This window comes from Clarias gariepinus, chromosome 6 (genome assembly GCF_024256425.1).
Source record: "Clarias gariepinus isolate MV-2021 ecotype Netherlands chromosome 6, CGAR_prim_01v2, whole genome shotgun sequence".
Classification (NCBI taxonomy): Eukaryota; Metazoa; Chordata; class Actinopteri; order Siluriformes; family Clariidae; genus Clarias; species Clarias gariepinus.
The window spans coordinates 11,814,724-11,828,711 of NC_071105.1; the positions used below are offsets into that span (position 1 = coordinate 11,814,724).

Below are 13,988 nucleotides of genomic sequence, written 5' to 3' on the forward strand. Positions count from 1 at the left end.
TAAACATGACGGGTCTACAGATTACCAGTCAGACAGCGACAGCTTTAACCCCGCTCTCTGGGAAGAACAGAGGCAGCAGAGGATGACTGTGGCGTTTGATTTTGAGGACAAGAAAGAGGAGGAGGACAATTCTGCAAAAGTCAAGGTTAAACAGACTTCTTTTGTGTCCCCTTAAGCATCAATGATTCATGTTCAATAGTGGATAATAGGTGTATTTCCATGTTTGCAGCCCTTTTTTTGACTAAACATGCTGATGGAGTAACCAGAGATTTTAATCTGACACATGATGCCAGTTGTATTGCTGACGAAGCTTTTTTTGAGAAGCTGTTAGAGTTAGAGTTTACAAACAGCTCATGTTATGGAGGTTAGGTATACCAGTTTAAAAAGATTTTTAAAGGGAATAATTACATGAATAAACTAAACTAAATTCAAATAAAATTTTTATTCGTCGCATACACAGTCATAACCAGTATAATATGATATGAAAAGCTCATACGACTGCTGATGACCTCAAGATTTCAAAAAGTAAGTTTCAGTGCAAAATAGGAAAAGTAAGAGAATTGATGAATTAGAAATATAAGAGAAATATGGAAATAAACTTGGATGTAAAGGACTTTTAAATTTACATAATGTATGAGCAATTTCATAATGAAAATAAAATAGTAGAATAAAAATAGAAATATAGAAAATATAAAATAATATAATAAAATTATACATAGTTAAAATAAGATAAGATAAGATAAGATAAACCTTTATTAGTCCCACAAGTGGGAAATTTGTTTTGCCACGGCAGCAAGTGGACAGTACAAAGTTAAAAATAATATGTAATGTAATGTGGTGTAGTGTAGTGTAGAACTGTGTCCAGTTATGGGTGAGATAATGTGCAGAATGCAAAGTTTCAGTTCAAAGTTCATAGCACACTGGTGTGCAAAAAGTGCAAATGTTACATGTGTGACATACTGTATGTGTGTCCTAGTACAAAGTTCGCATTCCTGTGGACTGGCAGACTGATCTTTGTCTTTATGAGTGGTGGGACAGTGTCTGTGTCTTAATTTTAAGACCTTTTCAAGTCTTACAGACAGTTGTTATGGCACTGATATAGATTTTTTTCAATGTGGTGATAAATAATGCACATACTTTTGCCCATATACTGTATTTTTCACTAGAGGAAACAGGACATGGTCAACTGCTGAACGTAAATTTTTCTTAAGGGATTTAATAATTTTGCTACATGAATATTATACTATTATTATAAAACCAGTAGTTCCTTCTTTAAAAATAATGTTTAACCAGGAACATGAAAGGTTATTCAAGGTTAACCTAAAACATAAAAGGTTATTCAAGGTTATTTTTTATTAATCGAATATTAACTGTTTTTCCTAGTAAGTGATAAAATGTTAATTATTTTAGTTGTTATGTGGATTTTTTAATTTTTTTTTGTACAATAATTCTTGTTCATCTTTTTTTAGGGTCATAATTATTCATAGAGTTGTTTATTTTTAACCCTTTCTTTCTCTCTCATCCTCTGTGTAGGTTGAGATTAATCTAAAACGCTATCCCACCCCTTACCCAGAGGACTTGAAGAACATGGTGAAGTCAGTGCAGAACATGGTGGGGAAAAGTACTCACCCGCTCAGCACAGAAAAATGTTCCTCAGGCACCAACATGGAGCTCCACAGCACAGATGCATATGAGCCCCAATGGCCTATGGCGCCCAAGGAGGTAACCTCATGTGGCTATACAGTAGGTTGTCTTTCTGTTGTACCAACACCACACCATTTTAAATATGGAAATAACAGTTTATTTAAGGTTACTCTGACTTTAATTATTGTTGATTACATGATGTGTATTGGCAGATGACCGAGAGGGAGGTAAAAGATTACTCCAAGCCTTCTCTGCCAGAACAAGGAGTTGTCATGAACTCGGCAATCGACATCCCAAAGCGGAAGGACAAGGAGGATCTAAATGAGAGCTCTGAGGTACTGCTGTTTGTCTTTGCTTTTGCTCTGTTGTACACTAAATGCATTTTTAAGTACATTTCTGCCAGTGTTATGTCGTACTAATGCTAGAAAATGGTGTAAACCATAGATTTAAGAAAAGATGCCACACTTTTTACACTGTTGTACATCAGAGCATAGGGAAGGGACAGAATCGAAACTGTGGAGAGAGGCTGGTCTACGCTGATTAAATCAGGTGTAACTTGGTTTGTCATTAGGTTCCTAATAAGAAAGGCAACGGTAGTGGGGCAAAAACTTTTAAGACCAATTTAGAAAAAAAAAAGGCTTAAAAAGAAACCAGGCCGTAAAGGGAAACCATCATCTTTTGTGTGGCACCAGATGTACAGTATGCAGGTGTAGAAGTGTAAAGAAAAACATTGAACTGTGTAGACAAAGAAAAGAGGACATCACTTAAGTACCAATAATTACATAATCATGTGTACAAATATTAAGAAATAGGTGCTTACTGTTAGCACTGGCGCCTTGCACCTCCAGGGTTGGGGCTCAAATCCCACTTCCAGTCTGTGAGCATGGACTTTGCATGTTCTCCCCATGCTTGGCGGGTTGATTGCGTGCTTGTGCCTTGTGATAGAGTGGTAGCATTGATCTCTATGGCATTAATGTACAGTATGTGCACAGGTTCCCTGATAAGGATAGATTAGACAGACTGTCCAGTGTCACCCTACAGAAGATGGGTTCCTGTTTAAAGCTGGTTCTATTCCAGATTTTGTCTTAATACCATCTCAGGGAAATTTTTCTTGCATCATTTCATTGGGGATCTAAATCAACATCCAGTAGCATTATGCAAATACATTTAAATTAAATTAAATCTTGTCTAGACCTTAACTCCAGGATTAAATCCCAAATCCCGTGGTTTTGTGGCATCTACATTTTCATATCTATGGTTTCATGCTCTTGGTCAAATCGATTTGATAAAACAATATGAGCCTGGGACAAAACACTTAACACAAATGTACAGTATTGTCATTGTTGTGACTTAGAATGGTTGGCACGCACAACACAAAGTCAGGGGGTGTCATATGAAAGCGAACATGTTGGAGTACTAGCTGTAGGGAGGAAGTGAGGAGAAATCAATGGGAACGTTTCATCTTTCAAAGCCTGCCACCTGCTGATGGCCATGCCAGAATTGCTGCTTTGTGTAGTAGTCATGAGAATGATAAATTCATTAGCACCTTCCCTCTACGTTCCTGAGCAAAGGATTCAAAATCACAGAGGCAAGGCATAATTGCTGAATTAGTTTTGCAGGATAAAATCATTTTTTTTGTTTTTGCAATCCTTAAAGCACGTGTTTGAATTTTGATAAGATGGCCACTGAGGATGCATTTTCTATACTTAAATAAGGTGTGTATTAGACAAAGTGCACTGGGTAAGGACATGTGATCCTACAGGACAGGGTCAGAAGCACATTCACATAGCTGATCCTTTGGTACGCCTCAGACCGTTGCTCATCCTGCAGCTGAGATCACTGAGCAAACAGTGAAAAAGGTCAGTCCGAAATGTCAAGTGCACTCCAAGCCTGCTGATTGGCAACCATTAAAAGCCTAGTGGTGCCACGATTCCTGTTGCTAGGATTCAGGTTTCAGTCCACATCATTATTGAGTGTTTTCCCATTGAGGAACAATGGTAAACAGTGTTGCCTTTCCACAGAACGGGGTTTGCATGGTCAGGTGGCTACTATTTAACTTTAAGTGGGTTAAGGCCTCGAAACTTATGTTCAAAGAAAGCTACATTAGCTTCTGTGCATCTTAACGGATGTGAGAGGTTTATTGGGTTTTATTAAGGACAGATTGGATTGTTCCAAACATGAGGTTCTGGCAATGTTGACCTTAATATAACTTATGTATGAAACAGGACTCTTGATGGAACTAAATGACACCATGGGCTCCATTACTAGCATTTGCTCACAAGTCCAATTAGTAGATACGTACAATGTTGCTATTCACACAGTTATTAAAGACAATGAAGCAACCAAGCTATAAATTATGAAAAAATTATTTCACGCAACATATATGTGATATAGCCTGTGGAAAATTCTGAAGGGAAGTCTTAAGAAGAAGTCTTGGGGATAGATTGACGAAAAGTCTTTAGAAGAAGTCTTGAGGAGAACTCTGAGGAAATTTTGAGAAGTCAGGCGAAGTCTAAAGGAAAAGTCTTGAGGAAAACTTAAGGAGGAATCTGAGGAGAAATTTCTGAGAAAAGCCTGAGGAGAAGTCTTGAGGAGAAATCTCAGGAGTCGTCTGAAGAGAAGTCTGATGAGAAATTCACAGATAAGAAGGGGTGCTCCGATCACTAGTTTTGGGGCAGATCAGCGATTCCCGGTCACAGAAATCAGAATCCTCCGAATTTGATACTGATCACCGACCGCTGATCACAGGTGTATGTGGGTTAATGGGATCTTCCAGCTAAAATGTTCTATTTTTTGTGTTTTATTATTTATTTCTAAACAACGATTTTTCGGTGTTAAATCTTTTGGCACATTATCCCAAGTGGTTTTGCAAATTTGAGGTCTTTTAAAGAGACTTGGTGATATTCCCCGAGTGAAGATGGCATGTTGATGTGGCGTCATCATGACAGTATCCGTTTATGTGATCGGCCATTTGAGAGATAACCGTTCAGTAAAGATTAAGTGAGTAAATGATTAAGTGATTCCTATCGGCAGGCGATCGATCGGAGCACCCCTAAAGATAAGTTGTATGATAAATCTGAAGATGTCGGCCGAGTTGTTCGAGAGAAAGTGTGGAGAAAAATCTGTGGAGAAGTTGAAAATGGATAAACTGATGAATAGTACAATAAGACATAGCTTTGTAACACTTGCCCCTGTTTTATGTTTGACAGAAAGTTTGTATTAAGGTTCCTACGGGTATAAATTAGCTTTCTAAATTGGGACTCCATAATTTCCCAATCAGCGGATCTTTAGATCACACTGAGAGTTATTTATATAAGTATGGACATGTGTAAAGGTGCAATTCTCTAAAATTCAGGCTCCAGTAGTGAAATCTTTAAAGCACAGTTGTTACCTTGTTGACAGTGACCGTGTTCATGTAGATTAAATGACACCACCAAACATACTGTCTCAGTTAGCGATGGGGTTAAATTGCTGCTATCATCATCGCAGGGACCTAAAAAGAAATCGCTTCTGCTATAAATGTCAGTTTAACACAATCTCAATGAATAATACGCCTTAACAATTAAAAAAAAAATTATTTTTTAAATGATGATGGAATGATTTCAAAGCAAAGCAGTAAAATGACAAAGGCGTCTTCACACCATCAAGACACAGCAATTTACGCGCATTCATTAACACCAGCCTTTCCTCTGCTTCGTGCATTAGCTGCACTATGTGTGTAGAATTACACACATGTGTGCGTTGTGTGCATTACAACTTACAGTGCTACCACCCACAGCCTCAGATACGCCGCAGTCCAGCTGCATAATGATCCACACGAGGGGACGCTGGGAGGACTATGGTCATGACCCCATGCTTCTTGCACATACTTTTCTTTCTAGACCTCCATAGAAAATCCTCCATTCTGTGTGTTTGTATGTATGTATGTGTGTGTGTGTATGTTTGTTTTGCTTAGATTGCTTTACATCGCATCGTTCCCAAGCCGCAACAGCCAGAGAATACAAGCCTGGCCCTTACTTCCTCTTCCTGTTTCTGCCTCATAGTAAGTGGCTGAGAGACCAGACAGCGGACAATTTACTGGTGGAGTGACTTGTTTTATCTGAACAATGTGATTTATTTAACACAAGCTGACTCTCTTTCTGGGGAGATAAGAAAAAGGGAAAAAAAAATACAAGATGCAATATAGGCACTTTTTGTCAAAAGCTTTAAAGTGGTATTGGATAAGATGTTAAATTAATTTGCTGCCATTCCATCCACCAGCATTGATTGCTGCTTAGGGAAATTTGCTTGCAATTGATTAATTCTCATTAGCATGTTAATTTGGCCATGGGTCATTGAAGCCTGGTTTATGTTTCATCCGAGCTGCTTCTGAGAAACATTCAAAACAAACTTCAGAAAGCCATAAGTATTAAAAGCATTTTAGCGATCCATCACGTATCAAGGATGGATCGTAACCAGGAAGAAGAGAACTAAGTGCGTGCTTTTGTTGCCATCTGAGATGCAGATGTTTAAGAATGTACAGCTAATCACACTGCATATACCTAAAGAAAAAAGGGTGACAGTGTGTTGTAGTTTTACCTGGCGGCTTTTGTGTGACTTAAGGCTTTTACGGACTGTTTAAAGTTGAACCCTTTTTACGACTCGCCTTTGACTGCTACTTTAGTACTTTTTACTGTTTAATCTTGAACGTTCAAAATACGTCTAAGCCACAAGAACAAAATCATTGACTCATTGAGAAAGAAGTAATGGAATTATGAAGTATTCATATTCATACGAATAATGGTTTCATCATCTTAACTGTGTCTACATGATGTCGGTTAAGTATACTGTACACCACAACACTATGGGTTCAATAGAAAGTATCTGATGTAATTGCAGCATGTTTGTCCTTATGACAGCACTGATGTGGAAGACATCTGAAAACTATGCTTTTCTGCTTTCTCAGTTAAAGCAGTGGTCTGACCAAAATTCAAAAAATACTAAAAAAAATACCAATATTTTTATTTTAAAAACCTTTACCCAGCAGGAATTGCACTTCCGTTAATTTTTTGCATTAGGATTAATTATGGTTTCCATTTGGGATTTTAAAAGTATTCTATCTCTCAATCTTAACTGAAAGGGAAAAAACATGGAGCAGGAAAGATTTGTAATTGCAGTTACTTTATCTAAGTGACCAAAAAATTGAATGAGCCGCTTCTTATTCTAGGATTTTCCTAAAAGCAATATTGGAAAATATCTGGAAGCGTTCTCTAATTGCTGTTGTTATTGGGTGTGTGAAGGTGTGGTGAATATTGAATATAAAACAGTAATAAAAAGTCACGACTTGAAGCTCATGCTTATTACACTAAAGTGCGGAAACGTGGCACTTTTATGAAAAGTATGTGAAATACTGGGTGTTTTGTCTTCAAAAGGTCATACAGTATAAGAGGCGTTCATATCAAACCAGACTTTTGATTGTGCTGAATAACAGAACACAGTTATGAAAGTTAAAAGAAAAAAACTTTATTTCTCTCTTTAATCTTCTGCTACACTAATACACTTATCAAAGCGTTTCACTAGTGCATGGATACCATCAAGGTAGCATGTTTTTCTCAGCATGTCGGATCTATGATTGGCCTGCCTGCTTCACGACTGAAACGTTGGCCCCCCAGGAATTCCTTTAATGCCCTCAAAATGTGGAAATGGCTTGGAGCGAGGTCAGGAGCGCACAGGGGATGTGGCAGTAACTCCTAGCCAAGTTCCTGTAATCTGCAAGCGGTGTTTGTGAATGTTGCCATGAAACAGACAGATGCATCTCCTCCACGAGTTGATTTTTTAAGGATTAATCGTTCTACTTACTGAATGTTCATGGGCTCCGGGCCACCTCGGTTACGTTTGTCATTCACAGGCGTATGGACTTTTTTAAAAAGGTTTTACACCCCTCAAATGTTTTACTGCAGCTAAGAGTCACATCACTGTACTGTGCTTGGGGTCTTGTGTAAATGTCAATTAATTAAACACCTTTATTCACATGAAATTTCATCATAAGTCATAAGGGTCCATATTGGACCCTTGTTATTTGCACACACATTATTCCTGAAGTGAATTTCAAGGAAGTGCCAAATCTTTTAATTAGCATGCACACCATCTTGTATTGTACACATTAAATTATAAATACAACAGCTTGCATATTGGTTGAGGCAAACACGCAAAACTGGCAGGACGGGCTATTTTTCCTCATTTGAAATGTGCAATCCGGCTTGTTAATAAATTAACTTGTGCGCTTTTATTTTGTTGTTATAAGGTTTTTACACACTCACACACACAAATGTATTCAACACTCTTGCATGATGAGAGAAATCTGTGTTTGAAAAGGAGGTATGAGACAAGTCCTGAGCTCGCACCTATGTATTCCTGCCACACTTCACATGTCTTTACTGGCTAGTTTAGATTCGATCTGGACTGCCGTTTTCATATTGCCTCTTCTCAACTTGCTGAAGGCCCAAGAGCCGTTCCGAAGGAAGCATAAATCAGGCTTACAAGGTTTTCAAAGTATTGTATGGAATGCTGGGGCAGGATAACCTGAGGCTGAGAATGTGGAAGAGAAATGAGAAGCGATGGTCTGAAACAAGATGAGAGAACAGAGATATGTTTAGGAAGTCGGGGTGATCAGATGGCGTGTCGTCTGCTCTGTTTGCGCTGTGCATCCAGTGTACAGAAAGTAGAGAAAAATGTGAGCGCAGTTTACTGGTCAGCTCCAGCACTAGTTCAACTTCATACCCGAGACAAAGATGTCAAATAAAGCAGTTTATGCATTAAATATGTAATAACTGTTCAAGCTCAGACATATCTCGTTTAATCAGAATAAATTCATGGGGCTGATTGGCGCGTTTCAGAAGCAGGAACGTGACTTTGATAGAAGACTGTGAATCACTGAATCTTTAGAATGAATAATAAATTGTCTTTAATAAATGTTTTGACTTGAGATTTACATCTTTGTTAAGCTGCAGTTAATGAAAGCCTTTGGGAAATCGCTTTTTTTATCACTTCATTATGTCTGAGGTTTTATAACCTGTGATGTATTTATACTCATCTTTAATACAGATCAATCTGCTGGTTAAGTATGCTTTAACATATAAATTCATAAAATGATTAAAGTCAGGGCCTCTGTCGTCCTGACATCTGATGGTTTCAGTGCCTTCATGGTCTTTCCACTGCTGTTTATCTTCTTTAAGAGGAGTGAAGAACTAACCAGCAGTTGATTCTTTTGACTGTGAACTGATGCTTCATAGGTTTATTATATAAAGTCCTGTTGCAGATGTTCATTATGACATTTGAAAAATGAATGCCATTTCAGTAAATATAAATATTTAAACACAACATACAGATATTATCGAATAAACAAATGAAAATCTGTTTTGCAGAGCATTTTTCATGTGATTCCTCTACTTAGTGTATATACTATAAACATTTTTCTACCGCTCTCACAAATATAATAAACATGTCCAACTGATTTACAGTAGAAACACTAAAAACATTTCAAATGCAAAGAAAAATGCTACAATCCCTTAAGCAGCTGTTTATGAGCCTATATTTAGAACATTGTTTCTGTCATATAAATAGGACTAAACATTCATGAGAACGAAGCATCTATTACATTTGTTATGTAAGGAATAAAACACAATAGTGAATGCTGCTATTTTAAAAATAATCCATGGCAGGTTGGTGTAATGCAGTACCACCCAAAGTTTATTATTTTCCTATAAAAGCATGTCCCAAAATGTTTTATTCCTGTTATAGCATAGTGATATGGTAGTATTTACAAGAAGTTTGAATTTATTATTGACTGATGTCATGCTTTTCACCACGCTGTAAAATGCAGATGTTATTTAACATCTGCTACGTTAAGCAGATGTAACAAAGTCAAAGAAAAATCATAATTGGTCACTGAGAAACCAGAAATGCAACGTACTGTATTCTGTTATCAAAACAGATTGTCTGCAAACTTACCTACCGTTAGTGCTAATATTAGAGACTCTTTCTATATATGTTAAATAAATTGATCACTTAAAGAGAGCTTTATAATATCAACTCAGCGCATTAGAATGAATCAAACGCACAGCTGAAAACTGTAAGCTGCTGTCATAGAAAATTAATCAACACCTTTTGACCAGTGAGATATAAATTAAACAGCACTGTGGTATAAACATATAATTAATACACAGATGCATAAATAGCAAAAAAAATAAAATAATAATAATAAGAACTGCATTTATTCCTCTGGTACTATAAATAAAATAGTGCCTCGGTTAGAAATTCTGCACGTAATAAACATTGTCCCAAAAAACATGTCTGACATTTATATTCCCAGGATTCCATGGGAGGTTCACCTAATGATATCCGGATTTCTGACATGAGGCCGACTCTGGTGGAACCCCCTATGTACAAGCCAAAGGTTGTATTGCTGGGAAAAGATAAAAAAGGTATGCTGAATAGGATCTAATTCGAAACAAGTAGACACATGTATTGTATATGTATTTATATTTTGCTTCTCTTACCTCCAGCATTCTTAACACATTAGACCATCTTATTATGTTTTTAGATTTCTGTATATTGAATATTGCTAGGGCAATAGGATTATTGCTGCCATTCTATTTAAAGACAGGTCCCACTGTTCCACTTTATAACCTCCTCATGCACCTAGAGCACATGCATTAAATCCAACACAGAAAGAGAGCGCTGTTATGAGCATGAAGTATACAGTACTGATATGAATTTCCTCTCATTCAGAATCCATCGATGACTCAGACCCAGACAAAATGCACTGCTTGAACAACAGTGGCTCATCAGCCACCTACTCAGATTACTCCCCCTCACAGGGCTCTTCTGGGTCCTCCAACCCTCCTGGCAATGTCAGCTCCATGCAGAATGCTGCCAAAGAGGGTCCAACACAGACCCACTGGACTAACAGGTTGGTAATGACCAAGAAATTGCTTGCCTACGGGCGTTCCTGAGCTGAGAGCACACCTGTGCGGTTCAGTGATATGACAGCTCATAGAACAGTGGTGGCCTGCTAACATGCCAAGATAACGAATTTGTCTCACTTTCAAGTCATCTTTCATTTTAACAAGAATCCTTAAAGCCCCAAGCCTTCTTATATACACTACCAATCATAAATGTGGACACACCTTCTAATTTCATGGTTAAAAATAAGTTCTTGATTGTTTAAGCAAAGAAAACCTAAATGCCAGGCCAAGACTTGGAATAAGAGTGTCTTGTCAGTAAAACCTAATGTGAATACAGTGATAAAGATTTTTAAGGCATTCCGTTTGTAATATAGTTTTGAATAGTGATGGGAAAGAACACATAAAACGTCATACTTGTTTATGCAAGCCATTAAGAAGTAAAATTTTTTTTTTGTTCTTTAACATAGAAATGCATATGGTTTTAAAATTACAATTTGATTTCAGAATTTTGACACTAGCATTTGTGGTAAATAAGGTTTACACGTAAAATGGACACATATTTCATAATGCTACATACATTTGACAGAAAACCAGCATTTCAGTGATGTGTTACATGAAGTGATTATGCCTAGAAGGTTTTTATTAGCTATTTTGTTCAGAAATTAGTTCTCTCTCTAATAGCTACTCTTGTTTTTGTGCTCTTTATGAAATCTCATTCCCCTGTTTTCCTTTTGTTTTTGTTTTTCTATTCAGACTGGCTCAGTCTTTCCCAAAGCCCATAGAGACAAAGCCTCTGCTCAGCCACAGAGAGACACCCCCCTCCAGTACCCTGCAGCAGCGGGGTGAGAGACGACCACTCAGTGACACCTTCGACAGCTGGAATGATGCCCCCCACTATGACAATACAGGGTTCGTATCAGAGGAGACGCCAGTTGACACTCCCAGCAGCAGTAGTGGGAACCCCATGTTAGGCACAAAGCCTCGTAGTGCCTCAGTAGCGCATGGGCGACGGCCTCTCATGAGACAGGAGCGCATCATGGGGGTCCCGTTAGAGCTGGAGCAGACACCACACTCTTTCCGTACAGCTCCTGATGCTGAAGTGCCTCCTCCCCCTCCCCCAAACCCCTGGCAAAATTGGACGCGGACTCCCAGCCCATTTGAGGACCGTACAGCGTTCCCCTCCAAACTGGAAATAACCCCAGCAAACAGCCCCAACCCAGACCGCAAAGACTTTGAGCAGGAGATGGGTGAACTACCTGGCACTTTCCCCTCTTCAGGAGCCTGGGGTTTCCTGGACTCCAGAGACTCAGGGACAGGGCAAGGTCAGCCTAATGTCTTTGCCCATGTTCAGGGTCGTAATGAACCAAATAAGGGAAACACCATGATGATAAGCAAGAGCTCTGAAAGACTTTCACCAATGATAAGGGAGGTGAAGTCGAAATTTAAAAAGTCTCAGAGCATAGATGAAATTGATATTGGATCATACAAAGTGTACAGTATTCCCTTGGACAACTACAGCGCTAGCATAGAGAATCAGGGTAGTGTGGACAGAGCTGACCTCCCAGGACCTCTGGAACAGAGCATGTCTAGGAGCCAGTCTGCTCCCATGCTGGATGAGGATCTCGACAGCTTCGGCACAAATAAATCTTCTCACCAGCAGAAACCTGCTATCCCGAAAAAGGTTTATCAGTTTGACCAAAGTTTTAACCCTCAAGGAGCCATGGATGTGATGAAAGCAGAACGGAGGATCCCTCCACCATTCCCTAATACCCCTGAATATGTGAACCAACCAGGCAAGACACTGCCAAAGGAGCTTATTAGCCCTCGAGGTTACCGTGGCTATCAACCAATGGAGGAAATGTTCTCCTTTCCCCATCCACCCGTCAATGACGATGCAATTCCTCAACAGTTTACTGCCCAGCCTCAACGGTCTCGTCCAGGTTTCCTGAGGCGGGCAGATTCCCTGGTAAGTTCTACAGAGATGGCACTGTTCCGCAGAGTAGCAGAAGCCCAGGAGCACCAAATGGCATTACAACAGGAGCATTACAACAGACCCCAACAGCTTAAAGCCATGATGGATGCACAGAATAGCTTGGCCACCATGGCTGATTCCCAGTTCCACAAGAGAAATGGTAGGTATGACGAGGAATACTCATCTTATCAAGAACCTAAAAAGCCTATTATGGGATACCCCACAAAGAGTCTGACACAGCGTCGCCCGCTGTCTGCACGGAGCTACAGCACAGAGACTTACGGGGCATCGCAAGCCCGGCCAGTGTCTGCACGTCCCACCATGGCTGCCCTGCTAGAGAAATTGCCTTCAGATTATGGTATGAGTATATGCACTGAGAAGAACCCTGACGCTGACATGAAGATGAGGCCTGTTCCACAGAAACCTGAGGACATGACCTCCAAAATGCCAGTGGACTGGAGACAACAGCTCCTAAGGCACATAGAGGCAAAACGGCTAGACCGGGTAAGTAAATCTTAATATTAACATGTCGATGTCTTTTTATGTACATCTCTGGCACATATACTTATTATAACTTGGCCCTGGAAAATCACATGGATACTGGTCTACCTTTAAAACCAGAGGGCAAAGTAAGTGATCCATTTAATCGAATGATTTTTGTTTTTGCAACCAGCGAGATGTTTTGTCAGTGGTTGTAATGTTCACTGGAGGTTGTCATAAAAATCTTTTCCACCGGCATGGCCTTGTGACAAATCATTATCCAGAACTATTTGTAACATGCTGAAAAATGCACCTCTTGTTTTTTAGTCTGAAATGAGGCTGAGTACTGGTTGATAGTGAGGTATTAAAAACATCAAATATATGAAATGTATTAAAAAGAGTAAGAAAGAATAACATATTAAAATAAAACCAGTCTCACACACAAAGCAAGTTCGGTATAAAGACAGGTTTTTCTAATGCTTTACCATCATTAGACAATGTTCTAATATAACAAATATACAACGTAATGAGTAACACATGTTTCGCTTCTGTATCTTGATAAGCGTTAATGGAGTGTACAGCACCATTGTAATATCTTCTATTTCAGGATCAAATACACGAACACAAAGCCATTTGGGATTTGGTCTAACTTAAAGATGGTGTTGAAGCACGTGTTATCTTCTATAGTCACAAGTGTGGCAGTCACTACTTTTAAAAACTTTTATTTAAAAACCTTTCGCTTGAAAAAGCAGTAATAAAATGTGCTACTTTATGCTAAATAATATTTGCCAAGCCATGTTTAACTGTCCAGTGGAAAAGAACTAACAAACCACTGATGTGCCGCCAATCAAGGCAATAATTCCTTTTGGACAATATATACAGTAGAGGAGAATAGAGACTACACGCAACTTAAAATAAAGGTTAACCGTTGATGCTATGTTTCTGTG

General features: G+C 38.8%; 1 protein-coding gene across 15 annotated transcripts in view; it reads left to right on the plus strand.

Moving 5' to 3' along the window:
• The window catches only part of lrrc7 (leucine rich repeat containing 7), a 149,168-nt gene that overhangs the window by 125,031 nt on the left and 10,149 nt on the right, over positions 1-13,988 (plus strand). For 10 of the 15 annotated variants that reach the window (XM_053498268.1, XM_053498265.1, XM_053498270.1 and 7 more), the window contains 7 exons: positions 21-145; positions 1,534-1,743; positions 1,857-1,979; positions 5,600-5,686; positions 9,995-10,106; positions 10,414-10,594; positions 11,343-13,065. In XM_053498268.1, the coding sequence (XP_053354243.1) occupies positions 21-145; positions 1,534-1,743; positions 1,857-1,979; positions 5,600-5,686; positions 9,995-10,106; positions 10,414-10,594; positions 11,343-13,065 (2,561 nt within the window). The remainder of the gene's footprint in view (positions 1-20; positions 146-1,533; positions 1,744-1,856; positions 1,980-5,599; positions 5,687-9,994; positions 10,107-10,413; positions 10,595-11,342; positions 13,066-13,988) is intronic. The other 5 variants (XM_053498267.1, XM_053498272.1, XM_053498271.1 and 2 more) reach the window with 3 other exon arrangements.